At 42.0% G+C, this 22670-nt stretch overlaps 1 protein-coding gene across 9 annotated transcripts in view; it reads right to left on the reverse strand.

Annotated features, from left to right (window-relative positions):
• Window positions 1-10312: 10312 nt before the first annotated feature.
• The window catches only part of bahcc1a (BAH domain and coiled-coil containing 1a), an 84479-nt gene continuing 72121 nt past the window's right edge, over window positions 10313-22670 (reverse strand). For 5 of the 9 annotated variants that reach the window (XM_077497121.1, XM_077497137.1, XM_077497096.1 and 2 more), the window contains 15 exons: window positions 22261-22375; window positions 21794-22007; window positions 21529-21705; window positions 20648-20821; window positions 20258-20541; window positions 17644-17715; window positions 17434-17560; window positions 17234-17354; window positions 15328-15403; window positions 14566-14674; window positions 14378-14491; window positions 14146-14292; window positions 12743-13980; window positions 12415-12651; window positions 10313-12316 (listed from right to left, as the gene is read on the reverse strand). In XM_077497121.1, the coding sequence (XP_077353247.1) occupies window positions 12107-12316; window positions 12415-12651; window positions 12743-13980; window positions 14146-14292; window positions 14378-14491; window positions 14566-14674; window positions 15328-15403; window positions 17234-17354; window positions 17434-17560; window positions 17644-17715; window positions 20258-20541; window positions 20648-20821; window positions 21529-21705; window positions 21794-22007; window positions 22261-22375 (3415 nt within the window). In that variant the 3' untranslated portion in view covers window positions 10313-12106. The remainder of the gene's footprint in view (window positions 12317-12414; window positions 12652-12742; window positions 13981-14145; window positions 14293-14377; window positions 14492-14565; window positions 14675-15327; window positions 15404-17233; window positions 17355-17433; window positions 17561-17643; window positions 17716-20257; window positions 20542-20647; window positions 20822-21528; window positions 21706-21793; window positions 22008-22260; window positions 22376-22670) is intronic. The other 4 variants (XM_077497163.1, XM_077497146.1, XM_077497111.1 and 1 more) reach the window with 2 other exon arrangements.

The following is a 22670-nucleotide window of genomic DNA, read 5'->3' on the forward strand; positions in this document are numbered from 1 at the left end:
AGCCCAAAATAGCCCATATGGTAAAGGATTATTGACCACTGGACACCAAAAGGCAAAAGGGCAAGAGTTAGGGTAGGTTTAGAGTATCCTTTGTTGACAAATGTTGGTTGGTTGAGTGGCAGAAAATGCGAGCTCCGCCACGCTGTATAGATGTAATGTACAACACACTCAACAATCATTAGTTCCATGGGGGAATTATGTCAACAAGCACCACACCTTATTCTTTATTTATTTTTTATTTTTTTTTAAATGCAGTGACTTTAGTACAGTGGCATTTGTCCTGTGATGTGAGAATTCCAATGGCATCTGGTCTCTGGTGTAGTAGTAGTAGTGATCTCTTGGCCAATTAGATGGCCATTGCGACCAGTCGTCTGAAGTTGTCTCGATCCTGGGCTCAAAGAAGAAGGTTGGAAAGAGGACTGGTTGCAGCCACCTGTGCTACCCAGGTGAGTCTTGGGCGTCCAGGGGGGCGGCGCCAGCCTCGAGGAGGAGGGAGAGATGCATCAGTGAGGAGTTGTTTTGCCGGTATCGAGTAATCCAGGCGGGCCACGTGACCGAGCCGCCTCTTGATGAGGGTGGAGACCGGTATTGGATTTCTTGCCACGGCATAAATAGTCTCGTTGCGGGCAAAATCGAACCAGCGGACACGCAGAATACTCCGCAAGCAACGCCTGTGGAATGCGTCTAGGCGGTGTTGCATAACTGCCGAGAGCGTCCATGTTTCGCTGGTGTAGAGTAGGACTGGGATGACGACGGAGTCGAGGAGGTGGAGTTTGGTGGCCAAGCGGATAGAGGGGCTCGACCACACCCTAGAGAGCCTGCCAAAGGCACTACGAGCCAGCTGGAGTCGACGCAGGATCTCGGGATCGCAGGAACCACTTGTGTGGAACTTTGACCCAAGGTAGATGAACTCCTTGACGACCTCCACCTCTCGACCTTGACCAAGTGGTACCAAAGAAGAGACCATCAGTGTATCCATCAGTGATTGTAACTTGGTCTTGACCCAGTTGATTTCCAGTCCGAGTGGGAGAGCCTCCTCAGAGAAAATCGACAGAGCGTCCGAGAGGGCATCCAGGAAGGTGGCGAGCAGGTCGATGTCGTCAGCGTAGTCTAGGTCGACCTGCGTGGAGTGGAGTCTAGCAACCACTTCTGGGCAGTGAGCGAGGAAACCCAGTAGTCAACGGCAACGTTGAACAACTCTCTGGTGAACAACTGAATATCAGAGCTGACACAATTCTTCTTTTCAAATCCAGTCTTGGAGTAACATGCAGTCAGTCATGTTACGTAGCATACTAGCATTGTAGCACCTTTAATGCAGCTGTCAGGATCGGACTTCTGTGTACACAAGTAAGGCCGGAAGGTATCAAAACACAGATGCAGACTGCAATATTTATTCGGAGAAGATGAACAATATGTGGACACTCAAGTATAAACCTATGCACAAAAAAATATATATTTTGTCTCATTTATAGGGATCCATAACACAATACTCATACTCATTGCCTTTTGATCCTCCGTTCGTAACGCTGGACAGCTTCTTTAGCCTTCAGGTTTAGCGATCCAGGATAGCCCATTTCAAGACGAGGAACAACTCAGGGTGGTTGTCGATCGTGCTTTGGAACACCTGAATAAGACCGCAAAACAACATGACTCAATGGATTTTATTTTTTATTATTTGTTTAAATCCTCTCCAAAAAACAATTAGTCACAAGTTATAACACTATTACCGGTAAGTGTAATAGTGAGCCTCACAAACCCGTCAGCATCAGCCGGAATGCAGGCTTTGAGAGTCAAGTTATACCCTCCCGGCTCGCAGCCATTTCTTTCCTTTTTCGCGCGGCCCCTTTCGCTGGGAATACAATAAAAAAAAAAATGTATCTGGCCCACGACGGACCATACAATTGATGGCACAACAAGAATGAACCATGTGCCTCTCTTAATCCTCCTCCAAATGTGCAAAACCATCAAACTACATGTAAAACACGCTGTTTCTTGCCACTCAGCTCCCGATTTTTCCCGTGACCCAAAGCACGAAACATAAACAATGACGTCACACGGGATCCTCCTATTGTAGATCTTGGATGAAGGTTAGGGTTATGGTAAGGTCAAAGGGTGGGTAAGAGTTAGTTCAAGTTAAAGTGCCTAAAGCATGCTGTATAATCTGTGACATACAACTGTTAGTTGGTATTGTTTCCTGATTGTTGTAATTTTATTCATGAATTACTTGACAAAGTAGGACTACCATATTGTACCATACACACATGCATCTTATGAGTCAGAAGAGCATGTCAGCAGACAATCTTACCGCTAAAAGTGGAAATACAAACTCATATCGCCACTCAAACAATATCATACTGTTGTGGAGTACAGCCAGGCTAAGCGAAGCTGATGTGTGCCTCTTAAGTCAACAACTATTCCGAAAAATATTAGGCTCTAATTTTGAGGCTATATTTCCCAATCCTACCGCAAAAAACACTTAATCAAAAGCAGAACTTGGTCAATTTCCATAGCGGTTCGATATCCTTCTCTGACAGTTTCCTTGGCTGACTCTTTATCCTGAATTCTCTCTGGCATTGCTGGAGACTATAAGCTTTATGACTTTTGCATCCGTGCCAGCGAAGGCAGGCAATCATCGTGGTGGCAGTGGTAATGGCTGTCGACGAGAGAGGCAGAGCATTGTGGTCGAAGCGCCCGCTCTCGTTATAATGGAACAGCTGTTTGGAGCGCGGAGCACCAGAGCGAGTGAGCGCAGAGTAAATAGAAGAGAAGAGCAATGTAAACAGAGATGGGATGGCGAGAGCTGCTTCCCGGTGCTCGTGAAAGGATGTAAACACCCGAGGGAGCTTGACGAGGTTTGGGGTTGTCAACACGAGAATGCACAAAACACCACAACACTCGGTGGTAGGGGAAATAGGTGACATGGTAATTTCCAACATGAATGCCATTTCCAGATGGAAGTGGTTGTTTTCAAATTACAACTTGCACAGTACTGGTACATTAGCTGACGCAGAAAGCGAACATTTGAAGTGCTTGTTGCTGTTCCATTTTAGTCATTTAGGTGCAGTGTTGTTCAAGGTACTTTTGAAAAGTAATTGAAAAAGTAACTAATTACTTGACTAGTTATTCAATTATGAAAGTAACTACTTGAAGTTACTTTACTTTAAAAAAAAAATAATAATAAAAACAATTTAAAAAGCCTAATGGAACTATAAAACATGCAGAAATTTTGACAGGTATCTTTATTTTTTTACAACTTTCAAAACCAGAAGGTTGCTGTGCAAATAAATAAAATAATAATCAACTGAAGACATTGTCAACATTGACAAGCAAACAGACTACTTTCAGCCTCACGAAAAGAAACTGTAAATTTACCTACATCTGGCCATTTGAAATAAAATAAAAAAGATGGATGAACAGCCTCAATAAGCACATTGAGATGCTTTTCAATAAGGCTGATGTATGTGAGGTTTTTAAGAGGTATTAAAAAGAAAAACAAGAAATTGATGTCTCTCTCTCTCTCTCTCTCTGCCTTCCACCCTCCCTCCCTCACTCTCACTCTCTCACCGAGGCCACCTCATATCGCTGTATGACAAATGGCCGTTCACCCTGGGCAACAAGCCATCAAGCGATATGCAGCACACATCGTTGTTGAAATCCATCTGTCCGCCCGTACCATAACAGGAGTTATAAGTGCGCGCACACACAAAACCAACACCAAACTACGAGATCTCGCTAGATGGGACATTACAAGAATTGCGAACATAAATAACTTTAGTAACGCTCGTACAATAACTATTGGGCCGTTATAGAATGGTAAAGCGCTACATTAAAGGTTACCACAAAAAGTAGTTTCATTATGTAACATTGTGAATGTAAAGGCGTTAGTTCCAACACTGTTTAGGTGTCTTGAGTGTGTTTTAAACTTTTGTAACTAGGGATGCACGATAATGCTATTTTCAACCGATAACAATAAACCAATAATTTAGAAGTGCCGATGTCGATAAACGATAAGTAAGCCGATAATTGTTTGCAAAATTAACTTGAATACAAATATACTTTCGAGTCCTACTCTAAGTCTAACAAATACATTGAAACATTGTATAAACTTTGCACAATGTTTCAATGTATGTAAAGCACCATGAAGCTGAATATTATTGATATGAGCCACAACCACAACAGATGGACCAACGTGGCATGCCTATAATTATTGCTGGATTTCTTTATTATCTGGTTTATCTGTTTGACGTCAAATTGGTCGATAATTGCCGATAATTATCGGCCACCGATATTATCGTGCATCCCTATTTGTAACTGTCAAATCAAATCAAGCCAATTTTGTCTGTTGCCTTTAAGAACATAATGTTAATGCAAATGACACAGTTGACATCAGAACCTCACGTCCTCATTGCGTTAAAGCTTGGAAAATGAGGCCCAGCACTAGCCCTGTATATCGCTAGCCTTGGGCTGATTCCTCACATCAGAATTTGGTCAATTTAATAATTTTTCAAAAATTCTATACTATTAGTCGGTCTCTATATGATTGTTTTTTTTTAATTATTCACCAATCTTGTGTTGAAAATCACCTACTTTCTTTAATGATGCAACATCAATGACATTTTTGAGCATGACAGCCCAGCACATCACCAAAACTCATCACTTCATCACCACAACAACAAAGCCACTTGGCAAAACAAAAAACAAACGATAGCTGTAATAATACGTAACAAAAGAAAATAAATAATGTAATGATTACTACTAAAAGAGAAAGTAATTTATAATTTATAAAACAACTCGAAAACAATATAGATAATATACATTTATTCATCAAATTTGTAGGGCCATTTGTATTTTTACCGGTGTCCAAGGCTATATGGACACCCTGTAGAATAAAGTGTTCCCTCGCTATAACACACTTCACTTTTCGCGGCTTTGCTGTTTCGTGGATTTTCTTTGGTGCAATTTTCATGCTTTTTTTTTTTTTTTTTTGCAGTAATTGATGTTTAAACAAGAGAGAAATGTGAGAAAATGTAAATGCCTCGATGAGAAAAATGTATATACTGTGTGGTGAGAGGTTTTAGAGCCTTATACATTTATAATAAATATAAAACATTAAGCAAACTACTTTGCGGATTTAATTTATTGTGGGTATTTTTTGTAGCTTAACCCCAGCGGAAAACGACGGACACTGTACACAATAAAAAATGAATTTTGAAAACGAAATACGTAGTAAAAGAAAAATATCTAGTGGCCATAAAAATTCACATTCACAATATGGGGTAGTACAAGTTCTTTTTAAGGCGAGTGTAAAGAATTAAATTCAATACAACAGTGTACAAAGTACATTTAGTAGTATCTTCCATTTGGGGTTTCCACACAAGCTGTGGTTTCTGTCTAAACACTGGGTCGCAGCCACATAATGACGTACTTCATTAAGACAGCCGAGGAATTCTTGCGATATTTGTGAGTTCACAAACTCCTAAGAATTCATCTTGTACCGAGCCCGTTGATTTCCACCGATCCGAACCACTGGTGGTTCAGACCAATCACAGAGCGACATCATGTTTTGGTCGTGATGTGCAGCTGAGACAAACCAGGAAGCCAACGCCGACGATAGGGCTAACAAACAAACCGAACATGAACGAATGGACACTACAATTAAGTCTGTTCTTACAGAATTACTCACAGTTTCCTTGTTGAATGTTGAACAGTGACAGGAACTTTGTGCATTTTTAGCTGGTAAAGATATTTGTGCTTCCCCCCTCCCCTTCGGTGAGAACAGAGATGGCATTTTCATCCGTGGCTGTGATTGGTCAAAACAAACGTGCACAATGCCGCATCGTCCAATCAGCTCGAAGTATTGTACAGAATGTCCCGCCTTTCCCGAGCAAAGAAGAAGTCCCAGATTGATATTGTGGAGAACTTCCTTCAGTGAATCACAATATCAATCTGGCTATCGCCAGGTTTGTGCTAATTGTGAAGCTGTTATTAAAATGACTAAAGACAAATAGACAAAAAGACTAATTGCTGAGAAGGCTGCACAGATCATTGAACTCAAAGTCCGCTACAGCAATTTAAAACTATTTGTGGCGATTGAAGTAATCAGAACACAACCGAGCTAGATGCTCTGCTAACCGCCACGCCTGTTTCCACTGTCGTATACTACTTGTAGAAAGCATAATGGGAAGTAAAATTGCCAGATTGGCTAATTAAAAAGTTGGCCCGAGAAGTTTACAGGTAGCCCATTCAGGCCATAATTTGTTAACCTAATCTGTCTCAAACACAGTCACGTGGTGGCCATGGGCCATCAGACCACCGTTAATGTCGAACCCTGCAATCAAGAAGACAACGTTTCAGCCAACTGCACACTGAATGTATGTAATCCTAAAAATGCATAGCACTTCCCATATTGCATAGGAGTAATGCTGACAACTTGAAGATATAGTCACCAATGGCCTTCTTAACATCTTTCGTTGTCAACCGCATCCCTTCTGTGTGGAGGTGCAGTGATGGAAAATGTCTCGCCGATTAAGAATTCCAGTCATAACACTGCTTCAACTGTAAGGGCCAACCACATTTTTTGACACGTGCTAATCTTTTTCATTTATAGAGGCACAAGAGTTTATCACGACACTTGATATGTCTTGACTTGACTTGACAATGAACCGAAGTGGGATCCACCTCACCAGTTTGTACGTGTCCCTCTTACAAAGAGCAAAGTCATTACTTATAAGATCTACAGAGGTTTCCAACTGTCCGCCACCTGACCCCTTTTATGACAGGCTGTAACTTTACTTGCCATTACTGTACTGGGTTATTGGACTGCTGAGATAACAACTGTGGCTGTTGGCACGCTATCGTTTTTACATCAACCAGATCAAATTGTACATATTAGTTCCAACCCACTCTTTTAAAGTAATCACAACTTCTCAGTAAATGAAGATTTTGCATCCTTGTTTGTGTTATATTCACTTAGAATCATTCTAGAATCACTATAAAGATTCACTTTTTCCGTCCTTCATATGCAGAACGAGAACAGGCATATATCGTGAAGACACAAGACTAATCCAATGTAATACTGCTCAAATCTCTTCTGTCATAACAGATACAGAATCTTTACTCGTGACTAATAAGAAGTAACTGAGAAATGCATTAGAGGTGACGGATGGATTGAGGGCAGACATGGCGGGCACCAACCTTAAGGGTAGATGCTTGTTGTTCGTCTAAGTGTGCGTTTGGTTTTGACTGTCTGACCATGGGCCTAATTTATATAAGAGGCAAATTTATATAAGAGGCAAATCGACTTGCCCCCCCCTTCAATATAATGTGGATATGGCCATATTGTACTGACTAGCCAGGACAGTCGTGCTACATTTGTCACATTATATTTTTGGTGCTGTGGTCATCGCAGAAAATGTATTTGAGCATTTGTAAAAACAGATAAAACCTCAAAGGAATCGCTATAAAATTCCCCATAACATTTAACCCACAAAACCTGCTATTTTCCATGTTTTTTGGGTTTTTTTTTTTTTAGCATTCTTCTTGTATTTTACAGATACTCCAATAAGGTATGTTTTAATATTTTCAATCCTATGTATGGAAACTGACAGCCCACTCTGTAAAATGGCCATTTGCTTCGTATTTTTGCACGAATTTCGAGTAGCTGTTGGAGGACTATAAAAACTAAAATGACCCCTGGCCTCAGCGGACTTGCAAAAGTCACACCCTGTTTGCTAAGGTTTTGCGAGCTGCATAAATGACATCACACATGATGATGTCATGCAGAATTTTTTTTGTGCAAGGCACATTTGTCCTGTAAAACTGATCAACTTCAGGAGCAGTCGACTTTTTCCCACGGACTTTACAAAAATATCATATTCATACAATGTTTGCTAAAGTAGAGCTTGCAATATGGTTAGGTTGGTTCGATGATGGCTGCTTTTGCTTCATAATTGATATGCTTAACGATGAATGAGCAGGGCTTTAGTGCCCTTTAAGAAAGGGCAGTCAGCACTTGATTGATATGTTTTTCCTGCTGGGAGAGCCAGCATCTTGTTAAGACCCAAGACCTTACCTCAGTTACGTTTTCCAGCATACTCCCCCGCCACCCACCCCACCTTTATACACATATACACACATACACTAATGCACACCAGGCTGTCTGTCCCCTGCTCAACCTCAACCCCCTCGCAGTCAGAGGTCAGACAGGGTCAAGCAGAGGGCAAGACATTTATGAGGTGTAGCTATTTCTGCAGGAAAGTATTCCTCCTGTTGACACTGAGCAACGCAGTCTAGATGCTGAGCAAGCTGATGCACACACACACAAAAAAAAAATACAAGGCACGTTACGAAAGGTAACAGTTACGTGACCTCGGCTTTCCCATGAACATCGGTTGGGCGGTTGCGTCCCTTACAACCCACATTTTCCAAATTAGATCGCAGACTATTCCTATCTTGACTGTGTATCTCAAAGCACAGAGGGGTAATGAGGCAAGGCCTTCTCCAAACAAAGAATGTTAACCTCATCATACTCCCACTGCCACTTTTCACCCTGTCTTAATCTCCCCTCCTGCCCGCACGTTGCTGAGACAGCAAAGGGCCATGACTCGGACACGGGGCAGTGGCCATAGTCAACACAAAAGGTTGTGGTAGCAAACAGCCCTGTTTGTGTTCACTGGGCTGTTGTTGGAGATGACTGATGTACCCATTAACCCCTGTTGAGGGCGTTCAGGGGGGATGGGTGACGGCGATGGTGCTCCATGCAGGACGAAAACACCCGTGGGCCCGCAGAGAAAGTCATTGACCCATATTGTTTCTCCTTCGGGCCCTGTCAGCGGTTCAGTCACTCTATTAACAGAGATAAGCGTTGACAAAGCTGATGGGGATGTATGCAAATGTGGAGCTGCAAATTTTCTGTTTGATTCAATTTGGAGGAAAGTCAGCCATCAAATATACATATTTTGGACTTCAAAATTGTCATTTGTGTTGTCAGCATCATTATTCAAGGATTAATGTGAATTGTTCTTTTGTGAAAAATCTGAGAAGAATATATGAGCTGGAAGTTACCATGAAGTATCTCACATTCAGTCGAAAATAGCAGCTTCTTCATTACTTTTAGTGGGAGACGATGTGAGTTTTTAACTGATCTCAGTTGTAAACTTTCTTTTGAAATCGACAATTCAGAAGTCAACTCAAAATGTACTTGGCCGCTACACTGTCGGTCAAGAAGCTAAATTGACAGTGTTTCACTAGTGTCCAATGAACACAAATGTTCTTCACAATAATATGTTCTTTGCAGCCCTACTAGTTTAAACACAGTATTCTGATTAATGTTAGTGTTTAAGTGGAATACTGAAAGGGGAAGTCAAAAGTCCCATTAGTCTGAATACATGGTATTGTGATTAATATTGCGTTTGTGGAATATGAGTTAAGCAGCAAAATTCATACTTTTTTTTATTTTTTAATCAATCTCAGTTGGTGGCCATTTTGTCACTTCCTGTCGCCTGAAAATGAAATGACAGTTGCTCAGGGCTCAGGTGACGTGCAATCACAACTCACGTTTTGTTAAGCTGAGCCATGATTGGTCATGATCTGAGTCCTAACCAAGTGTGATGTCATTTTCAGTCAACAGCAAGTAACAAAATGGCTGCCCTGGCTAATATGTGATGATATTAAAAAAAAAACAAAAAAAAACAGGAGGATTTTGCTGGTTTTTTTTCCCCCCCACAAATGCGATAGTAAAGACTAGTATGGGGCAGAGGCGCATGCGACATTTATTGTAAAGAAAGGTTTTGGGTTGACTTCCCCTTTAAAACTGTAATTTATTTTTCACTAAATGCAAACATTCTTTTAAATGCCAATTTAAACTTATACAAACTCATATGTTATTTTCTTTAAATTGTATATAAACGAGCAATTTTTATCTGTGGTTTTACTATGGCCTCTCATTCTTTTTGAAGCTTGGCGTGTGTGCGCGATCTAGCCTGAATCAGAAGAATGTGCATCTACTGTATCTCTGAATCAGTCGGCATCATATTTACAGAGCTTGGCAGTTAAAGCCAGAAGGCTTTATCTGATGCTGTGACAGATCTGTCTGTTTACCATGGAACTCCATGCTCACATAAACTTAGCTCAGCCCGAGACACTTACACGGAAATACTTAGTTCAACAAATAAAATTTGGCAGGCGAAGGTCTTTGTGTCTGATAAGTGTTCTCAAAATGAATCTGAGTAACCTCAAATCGTTCAGTGTACATACATGTCGTGATAACTTAAGTTGATGAGGGCACAGACAAAATAATAGACATAATTCACAGATGTTTGTGGATGAGAACAATCCAGTGTTTTTTTTATTTTTTATTTCATTTTACTGTTTGGCCTCTACAAGACCACTTTTATTTAAGAAATGCAAAATGCGACATCACACCGATTTTGAAAAAACAGTGTCACATTCTCAAAAAGCGCTCTTTGCTTTCAACAAACAGCAACAATGACATGAAAATAAATAAAGTATTGGCGAACAAAATAAACCTTTGTCAATACAAGAGTCAGGATTGCATTAAAAAAAAAAAAAAAAAAAAAAACAAGACTAGAGTAGACAAAAGGTACTTGGCACAAATTAAATAAATTTAAGTAATTTTCAGATTGAATGAACTTAGTCCATTACTTTGTGAATCTGATTGTCCTTCACAGTTGGTATCGAGTATGTGCATGTACTGTACAAAATAGACGTATGATATTCAAACTGAAATAACATTTTTGAAAGCTCAATCTCATATTTTGTCAGTACCTGGACATTCATGCTCTTGCTCCCTGCTGGTCTATTGGAAATTTTGTGTTTTTTTGCTGTTTGTTTTGCACTAGACAAAACTGCAGGTACATGTGCAAGAAGCCATTGTCACGATGCAGAACCAATACACACAGGGAGGAGTATTGTAGACATTATCAGTGATTTCTGATTCAAATTGAGTACAGGTGCTTTACATAACATAATTTCAAATAAAGATACTCAAGCCACTTTGGTATGTTTTTTTTTAGGATGTAGCACATTAAATTACATTGTTAGAAGAACCAGTCTTGTTCTAAATTCATTTATATGGACATGATTAGTGATGACACAAATGTCATTCATATCTTAAATTATTTATGTATGTTTGCAGTCCATTGGGATCTGCCATAAAAAAAAAAATGCTGTTGAGAAGTACATAAATTTAAAAACAAATAGATAGGTTAAAAAAATACAAAAACAACAACAGAACATTTACAAAAAAAGCCACTTGACCTTTTTTTTATTTTTATTTTTATTTTTTTTTAACAGGGTGACTGGAAATCTCTTAGAGAGCGAGCCTTACCCTGTTATACATCAAATCCTTGTCTCTTTGTGCTCTGTCTGTTTCTGTCTCAGCAGGGCATACTCAGTGCAACACTAACATCTTCAATCATGAGTTCCCAAAGCAAATGAAAGAGAAAAACACAACAACAACAACAACAACAATCTATACACATATAAAAATAAATCAATTGCAAACATGGAAAGATACATCTCATATATACAATATAATCCTGTATAAAATAGCTTTTATGTACATATAGACAACGGACAGCAATACAATATTCCATCTGTACAATATGTACACCTGAAGAGTGAAGACAGGTGAGAGGTACTGAAGTGTATGGCTTGATTTGGATCAATTTCAAAATATTTACAGACATCAACTTTATACATGTTCAACTTCCCTGGAATGACGAGGCTTTGGGAGAGTCCCAAGTCTCACTTTCACTTCTTTGCTCAGGTTCAGGTCTACCTTAATCAAATTGGTCCTCCAGAGATATTTGGCCCAACTCCGTTTTGATGACATGTGATAGAAGCTGGGTCTATGGAAGCGTTAGACCAATATAACACCAGTTATTGATGGCTGTGATGCACAGAAAGGCCCACAGTTCAGCCATTCTACTAAAAAGTTTTTGAAGTCTCCTCTTCCACGAAGGTTAGACGTCAATAGTCTCCAGTGTGTAGTCCCGGCTCGCCATAAACCAATCAACATCTATGAAAAGTATTCAACTTTGACATTTCAGGCAGAGGAATTCTTCAGTAGTTTCCTCATAGAGGTTCAGCACAAGATTGAAACACCCTCAGCAGTGACCAGCTGACCAGTGGTGGGCTCATATGTCCCTGCCAGGTAATACAGGTCTGGAGAGGTACAGTTAGGCTTCTGATTGCGCATCAGACTCTCATACTCTTCCTGACTCACGACCTGGCACTTATGAGAGATTGTCTGGACATCATTTTCGTCCTCGTGACATGACTGGTACAGGGCATGCTGGGTGGAAAAAGGGTTACGGTTAGTTGCATCAAAACTAACACATTACGGGGAAATACCTTATTTGACTGTCAAGTATGCTACAAATGTCTGCTTACCTTGCCGTCTCGCTGCCTCTTTCCTTGCTTGGTCTCTTCAGGGTGGTAGAACCACTTGACTTTGACCACCATGCTAGAAGTCCAAGACTCCCAGAAGTTTTCAATTTTACCAATGTATGGTAGGTTAGGGCGTCCTGCTGAGAGGAACACGGCACAGTCTCCTACTTTCACTGCTTCTTTGCCTCTCACGATAGCCTTGTAGAAAAGCTTCCTGGCCTTACCTTTCAGGCCTCGCCTCTGTGAAAATACAGACATCTCAGCAATCTTCCTTAATGACTATTTTACATCCCCCTAAACTGATAAGCACTGGAAATGATCATTCTCACACCTGTGTAGGGCTGCCAGACCACCTCCACATCTGGCGTCCCGCAAGGAATGTGGTCATCTTGGGCCTTGGAACACATGAAATGTCATCTGGTAGCATTCTGGGTTTCTTCACAAATTCCCTAGATGGCTTAGAGGTGGAACTGTTGCAGTCTTTCCTCTTAAGAGATTTACTGTTGGAGACATGTTCACCAGGTGATCCTTTGATATTGGAAACAGCCAACGCTTTCGCCACAAATGAAGGATGCCGTGAGGAAGTGGAGGGTTCACTGGGTTGTAGGAGTCCCCGGTGAGAAGACATGCAGTTCTGTAGCATTAGTGTCGAACTTTCCTCATCCTCTGAGCTGTATGAAGAGTCATTGTCAGAGGAACACAGGCTGGAGCTAGATATTGAGCCTGATGAGGAGGAACTGGATGAACCAGAAGAAGAGGATGAAACTGAGAGATGAGAGAGGAAATGTCCAGCTGTCCTTAGCCCCCCTGAAGCTAATGCAAGCTCAGCCCTTTTCCGCTCCTGCTCTTCTTCCTCTTCATCATCCATATCAGAGTAGGAGCTATGACACTCTCGGTGAGAACTGAAGCCCACGTCTCCATATTCTCCTAGATGCAATGAAGGGGAAGGCTTTCTTTGGGCTGTGGTTCCTTTTAGAAGTTCGACCCTAGACTTGTCACCCTTTTTGCTGTCTTTAACGAGAAGGACCGGATGTGAGTAAACCTCTGTCTTAGGCATTCCGCTCACAACAGGCGTGGCACCTCGCAGCAAGAGAGCCTTGCTGTTCTTGGTCTTTGGAGAAGTTACTCCTTCATGATCTAACTTGACCAAAAACTCTTGTCCAGACTTTTTCCCCCTTGGTGTTACCAACTCGTCTTGTCTTCGTTTCTGTCCATAAAGCGCACTTTTCGGACCAACAGATAAATCTGGACGTGATCCTGTGGACTTTGTACAGAAGGAGGAGTAGCCATTTGCAATGCTACTAAATGAGTCCACCTCAAAGGAGCTACTGCTGAAAAGTCCTTTAGATTGAGTGGAGACAAGGGGTTGGATCTGAGTCAAGGCAAATGAGTCATCCTCCCTCAATCTCGACGCCTTTCTAGGTGTCCCATTGAGCTGAAATAGATTGTGGGACGTCCTCTTCCTGGTGCCGGTCAATGAAGGCCATGCCACAAAAAGGGAAGAATTTTTATTGGCATTTTCAGCCAGCTGTTGTTGCTTTTGCTTTTTCCCAGATCCCTTTGGTCTCCCTAGGACCAAAAAAAAACAAAAACAAAATGTTTAAACATTGTTGTATGTTGTTGTTTTATGTGTACAATGACCAGTATGTGCTTTGCAATTTTATGTAGTCATTTTTTAAGTATTCTTGAAAATTAGGACAATTATAATGTTGCAGATAGAGGACAAATTCCTACCTGGTCTTCTTTTTTGGAGAGTTAGCGGTTGGTTGTTTTTGACCGTGCTGGCAGAGTTGAGTCTGTCACTAGAGGCATTATTAAAACTGGGACTTTTCTTGACCTGACTCCCACTGGGTACATACACAGCAGGGGATGTCTCCTCACCTTTGAAACGATATTTTGAATTCAATTATTAGCACTTATTTACAGAAAAACATCCTGAAAAGGTGCATGGTAAGAAGACACCCACAATGGATTTGATATCCCGGTGGTAGGAGGCGGATGTTTGGTACAGAAATCTTCCCTCGGTCTCCATCATCAAACTCTACCATTACACCTGGTTTCGTCTCATCGGTTGAAATCCCTGTAAGTCAAACATGAAATTCAGAAGAGTGAAGAATTGAGATCCACAGGATATAAATGGGCTTGATGTCTCACCTCTGCGAACATAGCCTGGGTACAAGCAGCGTGAACGTTCACTCCAGTAAGCACACACCCTGGTTCCGTCATTTAGCACAGCCTCTGACTCTGGGCGTACATCGAGGACCTGACATCCAGACCAAAATGTCGTTAAGGTTTATGACAAGCTGTGCAAAATATCAAAACACACATGTTGAAGCAGCATGAGCGAAGTGCCACCAAGTTCATGGGTACCCACTGTGCTGCAATTCTAAGCAGTGCTTACGGCATGTCATGCCAATGTGCCAGTCAGGGCTGAAAGGAACGGAAGCCTGGATGTAGTAAATCCTGACTTGCTGAGTAATACCAAAGAAGGCCTGAATAGAGAGCTTGTGATTGCTGGTTGCCAGACCCCCCTTTCAACAATGCAGGCAGCCCTAACATCCGCCTCTCACTGGGGGCTCTTTCAGGTTGCTTTCATTTACTGTTGCCATGACGAGAGACCCTTTTGAAAGATGAGGTGTGGATGTGGGTGTGAGTGTGTATGCGAAAAGGAGCTTGGTGAAAATTGTGGATGATCTCTCTTAAGATCCAACCAAAGATCTTTCAGTCAAAATTATCTTGGCCACTGAGAAATGGGTCCAGTAACTGGGTCTATTGCTCCTACCTTCTCTTGATATTCATATTTTTGCCTGAGACTTATACCAAGTGGCGTGACAAATCAAATAAACAAAGGAAAGGTGAGGGACAAAGGTATTTACAGGCTCAATGTCAAGTAATGACAGTTGTAGATTAACTTACAGCTTCCCGAAGCAGTTGCTCCAGTGAATAGATCTTTGCGCGGTTTCCCCTTTCCCCATCAATCGTAACACTAAATCTGGAAAAGAGACAACAAAATTGGTATATTTTTATTGCCATGTTGTTGTTGCATCAGCTGTCTAATCTGCTGCTCGATTGCTGTGTACATTAGTCTTGATATCCTAAAGCCTGGTTGATACTTCTGCGTTTGCTCTTGCGTTAATGACCGGTGTAGGTCACGAATTTTAAGTGTTGCGTAGCTCGTGGCTGGGTGCAGCGCACATGTCGCCAATTCTGGCGTAGATGGCGGGACGTAGCATCGCTCGTGACTGCTCCGTTCGATGGCGTACTCTGCTTTTTGTTTCTCTCGCTCTTTCTAGTTTCAGTGAAGGCAACTGTGGGGCATATTCACTAAGAATGCGCTGCGTCCGGTAATAGCACGAAATATTGCACCACACACAACTGTACCCGCAGTCTCCGCCCAGTTACCCACCTATTCACTAAGGATATTGCTCTAATCATATACCGGCGCAAACACGCCCACCAAAATGACAGCTTGGAGCAAATTTGCACCTGATTTACCACACATGGCAATGGATTTGCGCCAAGAACATGGTTGCTATAGTAACAGACTAACAGTTGCGAGAAAGATGACATTATCAGAAAGCGAGGTTGGACCGAGAGAAAGCGTTTCGAGCGTCATTAAGCTGCACAGAGCAGAGAGGACGACAACGACGTCATTCATTCATAAAGAACAAATTATTGGTTGCGATCGTTTTTTAAAAATATATTTTCAGAGGTTGACGTGGGCGTACAGTATGCATCTGGCACGTAAGAATGATCATAAAATGCCTCCCCGCCATTGCCGATCAGCCCGGGTTACGTTATGTGTCCTAAACTAACACGGAAATATTTCCCCCGCTCTCTCTTTTTCTCCTCTTTCTCTCCTCTCTGCGTAATCAGCCTCCCATGTTGTGCGGCAAATGGCATGCATTGCCGGAGATCGAGGTGCGTCAGGTTAATACATGCTTTCCAAAAACATTATTTACGTCACGCAAAACACGGTGTGGCTATTTGCGCTGGCGTTGGTGAATTAGACGCTGCATATCAATGAGTCTCATTTGCATTGGGGCGGCCATATTTTGCGTCAAATGTATGCAAATTACCTCATTTACATACGCGCAAATAACACCGGCGCACCGTGACGCAATCTGTTCGGCAGAGCACTTAGTGACGGATTTCCCCATCTGCGCGTGTTTAGTGAATGAGGTGTTCCCTAATTGCTCTATTTTTGCCGGTTAGCGCAGTGCAAAGGCAACGCAAACCTTTAGTGAATAGACCCGTGTTTGTAAGCGCAGGTGGCGCAAATCTACTTCCCGCGCAGGAGACCACAGTTGTATGTGTGGATATACGTGTGCATGACGAGGGGGAAAATAAAATACTGTTGTGTTTTGGCGAGTTTACGGTCGACACAGTTGCAAATTGGCATTCAATAATTGCCATGGTGATGAGCCAACTCTCCCCCTGGCTTTGTTTCTTGTTCCTGAATTGAATTGAACTTCCTGAATTGGTTATAAAAATGCAGAGGAATCTCCACTCTGTGACGTCCCAGCCGTGGCGACTTGGAGTGAAGTGCAGCAGAACCCGATGTGTATTGTGATGTGTATTGCGCACAAGTATGAAGGCAAACGCACAAGCAGAGCTCTACCATAACGCCTACGCTGTAGCCTGACGCAGAACTATAACGAGGCCTTTAGGTAAGAAACAAACATGCAAAATGGAGGAAAAGCCTATCTATAACTAAAATGCAGTCATCAACAATCGTCTATTTTATTTTATTTTTAAAAAATCCTTGGAGTAATTAAAAAAAACAAAAAAAACACTGCTTGTATAATGTGTAATTGCTTACATATCTGGGAAATCCATAGTGTGGATCCTGGCAGCATACAGAAGCTCATCTTCCTTTGAGACCAGTATCTTCAGTCCGTCCGTTAAGAGTTCTTTGGTCAAGACGCAATTAGCAACTGCAACTGAAAATGCAAACATCCCAATAAATATTTTTGCATCCCTGAAAAGCTGTTGTGAGGTATATTATGTAATTTAGTTTACCTTCAGGGTTCTTGTTGCATGAATCGCTATTGTCCTCCTCCTCTTCCGAGAAGCTGCTGCCATCCATCTGAAAGCTTTCATCGGCCGCAAAGCTTTCCAGGAGCCGACTAACTGCTCGACCCGTGGTCTGTGGATCATTGAGAGAAAAATACAAACATGTCAGAACTCATTTAACATTTAAAAAATGTGGCTGTTTCAATTCTTTGGTACCTGTTGCTCCTTGGCTCTTCTGCCTCTGCTGCTGTCTTCACTCTTTGACAACGGGGCCCAGCTATTTTTCCGCTAATGGACAAAATGAGGGTGAAAATTTTAGACTTTGGTGCAAACTAAGAATACATTTCTTTGTACTAATGTAATCTCAAGTGAAAGATTTTTTTTGTCCGTTTCATGATGTCCTGCTAATATTAAACTCTAAATTTCAATGACAATTTTACCCTTGCAAGACGATTTTTCAAAAGCAAGTTCTCCACAGACCTGGTAACATCAAAAAATAATCCATCCATCCATTTTCTTGACCGCTTATTCCTCACAAAGGTCACAAGCAAATAATAATAATAAGGAATTTTATTTTTAATGCACTTTATAATTCAAAAATCTCAAAGTGCTATAGAGTAAAAAGTAAAAAGCCTAGCAAAAGGCTTTTGCAAAAAGAAAAGCCTTAAGAGCCCGTTTCAAAACGTCAATGGGGTGTGGAGCCCTCAGGCGATTGGGGAGAGCATTCTACAGCCTAACAGAAGCTAACGTTCACCAAATACTTCACAAAAAAATAAATAAAATCTATGGAATCTTTTTAGTACCATCACTTGACAAAAGACTTAAAATCTTACCAATAATCCAGTGTGCATAGTGGTTGAGGCAATGAGATGAATGTAAGTTGGCTACACATCTGTTAATTACAACAGAAATTACTGCCTAAAATTTTGACCGATTAATTAGCCCTAGGTTACCCCTCTCACCTCCAAAAAAATAAACTGATCCAAGAATGAAAACCTATCGTGAAAAAAAACAACATTTGTGACGCCCTTACTAAATCTATGCAATCAAACCCCTACCCTCATTGGCGAATGTCACTAGGTTAGCATTAGTTTTCTAGACACCCTCAAGGGCTCTCCTCAACTGCATTCATCTGTCCATCATTAACACTTTGCTTTTATGTAGTCTTTCAATATGTTTGTTAAGCAAACATGGTATTTCACTCTTCATGGTTAAATTCTTTACGCACAAAAATCAAATTAATATATGGTATATTGATAAGGGTGTCACGATTTCGATTTTTTATCGAAATCGATCGAAATTACGTCACGATTTCGAGCATCGAAATAGAAGAGAGGACACACGATTCTATGCCGCCCCCCCCCCCCCCCCCGCGCCCGCCGCCACCGCCACCTCCCAGGAAAGCAAATGAGACGCAGCCATTCAGCTACTAGCTAACGGCACTTGTTAGCTGACTTCTCCTGCAGTCATGATGGCAAGCGCGGACAGACACAGCAATGGTGCTTCAAGCCGCTCCCGCTTCTCTCGTCACCAGTTTGGAAACTTTTTTGCGTTCCCGGTGAGTTATGTCGACAACGTTCACGTTGTCGATAAAAAGACCACAGTTGCAAGATATGCTATGTGCGCGTACTGTACTCGGCCACGGTGTTACGCCCGGCTCGTCAAGGGGAAGGGAAGTAACACAATAACAGAAAATATAGAGTAGATAAACACGGGTCGACTTTAACATCTGAGTAGTTTTAATTGAAATTTCAGGCAGGGGTTTGACAAGGGAGTGAAAGTGGAAGGTGAACAAATAATAACCGCATTTGACAGAACTGACAGAACGGAGGAGAAACAACAATAACCAATAGGGGTATAATACACGGATACACAATAGCGTCGCGCTGGCACAGTCGTCCAATCGGAGTGTCGCGCTGGCACAGTCGTCCAATCGGAGTGTCGCGCTGGCACAGTCCTCCAATCAGAGTGTCGCGCTGGCGCATTCAAACTGAAGTACCATTATACGGGCACCAGCCGACACAAACACACACATACATACTAGGGGAGCGGAGCCGGCGGCAAAAACAAGTGAGAAAACAACGGTCCAACCAACTATTTCATCCTCATTTACAGTGAAACTTCCACACACTTCAGCTCGCGCGAAACGCCAGATCCATAGGTCTATTTATAGCAGCAGACCTGCAGCCTTGGAAAACGCTGGATTCAAACATTTAATTAGTGTACTTGAACCACGCTACAGTATGCCCAGCAACTGTAAATGTTGGGATATAGTTTGTTCAGGCTGTATTTGTTCCATGACTTTGGATACAATATATTTTTTGTTGTTGTTGCACATTGCACATTATTTTAAGAGGAACGCACAGCACACTGTTGTAACCAAAAACAGTCAATAGATGGCAGGCACCCACTGTGACTTTTTGTTTTTGTTTTTTTATTTTTTATTTTACACTTCAGTAAGAACAAGACGGTTAACTTTATATTGTAAATAAATTCTTTGAATTTGATCATTCCTGCCTAATGTCAATTATCATATATTACATAAATTTACACAAAAATAATATGGAAATTGCATCACCTATATGTAGCCGATCTTTTGAAATAAGATTTACTGTACAATGAATAGAACCAATGATCATAGACTAGCCTTAGCCTACAGAAGCATATGCCTCTGTGTTATAAAGTGGGGGAGCGGAAAAAAAAAAAAAAAAAAAATCGAAAAAAAAATCGAATCGTGACCCCAAAATCGAAATTTAAATCGAATCGTGGAGTTGGCGAATCGTGACACCCCTATGTGATATATATTAATGAAAAATGACTTTCGGCTAACCTTGTTAATTGTTCCTCTCAACATTGTACTTTTGCGTGTGGCCCTCTTCAACCTCTCGCTCGTTGTTGGAAAGGTAGGCAGCCCCATGCTACGTCGGAAACGGTTGCCCCTGTTGTTGTGGCTTCCCCACCGAGGCTCCTTGGACCTTGGTGTGCATGGTCTGCTAACCCCTTGTGTGTTGTGGTCCTCATGGCGGTTTTTCACTGCACTGGCCGGGCTCGGCCTACAGGGGGTTTTCTTACGTACTTTGACCTCCCCTTCTGCACCAGAAAGAGTATGGAAGCCTGTGCAGTTCAATTACAGAAACAGACATAGTTAACAAGCCACGAGGAGAAACACAAAACAGATGCTTCTCGTCAAGATTTCTTATAAATCAGCTGTCAGCCTTACCATAAAGCTCCTGTCTCTGTTTTTTGTTCCTGGCTTTCTGATTGGCCTCTAGTTTTACAATGGACGAAGGACTTGGACCTGTCACAGGGGAGCTAGAAGTCACATCTCGTGGCGCTTGGCCTCTTAGGTCTTGACCTTCATCGCTATCATTACTGCCTTCCTCCTCTTCCTCTCCTGATGGAAAATGAGAAAAAGGAGCATGCATTTTTGGGTTAGAAAGTTACTAGTCTTATCAAATGCATTGATAAACTGTGATTATCTTGAACGTCCCTCCATTATTTCACAAACACTTCATTAGCATTCAAGTAAATGTTGAACTGTTCATTGAAATGATGGATTAAGTGTTTTGCCTTGATGGTATTTCCTGGTGTGAACCCACATGCAACAGAGCCGGAAAACGACGGCGAGTGGGAGTGACTTTGTGCGTGTGCGTGTGTGTGTTTGTCACATTGCTCCCATCAAGCAGCCAGTCCCTCAGTCTCCAGGGCTGTCAAAGCCTCTCACAGGCAAGTGTCTGCAGCTGCACATGTAGCCCAGATCAGCCAACAAGGCTGATCACTCAGGTGTCAAAACGTCCATGCACACCTTGTCTTTAAAACAAGGTGTTCTTCACCTTTTCACCCACATCTGGTTGCCTTCAGATCGATTTACAGATTTTAAGGCTCACCCGTGTGTGACGCTGCATGTCTTGCAAGAGTATACAATGCATTAGCATTCGTCTGATCGAGGTCTTTAGGTTTACATTGGTGCCTGTGAGTTCAAATGTCCCTAGAGCAGAATTGATTGCTGCCTATCCTTGTCACTTCTGATCAAGCAGTAGATGTTAGTGTGTGTGACAGTTCATGTTAGTTTTCACTGATAACCAAATCTTCTCATCTTACCTTGTTCTGATGAGTCAGTCTCAGGATTCGAACTTTCTCCTAATGACTCTCGTCGCTGTCCACGGTTAACCCTCATTCCAGTCTTGCTGTGATGAGTGGAATCATGTGTCCCTTTTCTAGATCCACGGTGTGGCTCCCCAGCCCAACTCTCCTGGGGACCACTGTCCACACTTGCTGCTGAGAAAGTTGGACAACCCTTCTGAGATCTCGCCCTCCTTGGCCTGAGAATCAGACTGCGCGGATGAAATAATGGGAAGCCATGTACCTGTGTCGCTGTGTCCCCCAGACTCCCGTCTGTTGCCCTGGCTTCTGTGTCCATGCTTTGAGCTGCACGGTGAAGCCTCCTTGTCCCTATAGCGCATCCCTGAAAGTGTCTTTTTGCCTTGGCTCTTCTGTTTGAGCTGTGCCACGTGGGCGGCCAGCTTCGAGCCCAGAACACTTTGAGGACCACTTTTTTTGCAACCTTGGACTTTTATCTGCTAGAGCAGAAGGGGACAGTGAGAACTAGTTAAAGCTACAGCAAAAACATCAGAGACTATATAAGGGGAAAGGAATATTAAGTGCCCAGGTGAAAAACACATTAACATGAACTACTCAGGTTTTGACTCATGTGGGTTGTATTTAATTAGAAACACAGCTCAACAAGGTAATACTTCTAATGCAAAAGAGAAAGTGCAGCCTCTTTCATTTCTAGTTGTGTGGAGGATAAAAGGTGGACAATGAGTTATTGACCTGTGCACTGCCAAGTTGTTCAAAGGCTCGACTGGACGGCCTCTTCTTCCTTCTCTGGCTATCTCCTCCACCTCCTAGCTCCTCAGGCGTTAGGGAATGCCCCACCGCCATCGGCCTGTCAGTCAAAACAAGGGAGATGAATTCATTAGAGAGGAATAGCAGTGGTTTGAAAGAATAAAGGGAGTGAGGACATCACAAGGAAAAACAATTAAGTCACCTCCCTTTGGGATCTAATAACTCTTCTTTCTCTGGCTGACGCAAAGAGCACAATAAAAGTAGAAGGACAGCCCGGCATCTGAACAGTACTTTTGGAAAACTGGGCATCTAACAAGGAAGCTGAGGTTGTCTGAAGGGAGATCGGCACAAGGGATTGTACGCAGCATTTAACTAGCAATAAATGTTTTGGCAAG

This window comes from Festucalex cinctus, chromosome 1 (assembly GCF_051991245.1).
Source record: "Festucalex cinctus isolate MCC-2025b chromosome 1, RoL_Fcin_1.0, whole genome shotgun sequence".
NCBI lineage: Eukaryota > Metazoa > Chordata > Actinopteri > Syngnathiformes > Syngnathidae > Festucalex > Festucalex cinctus.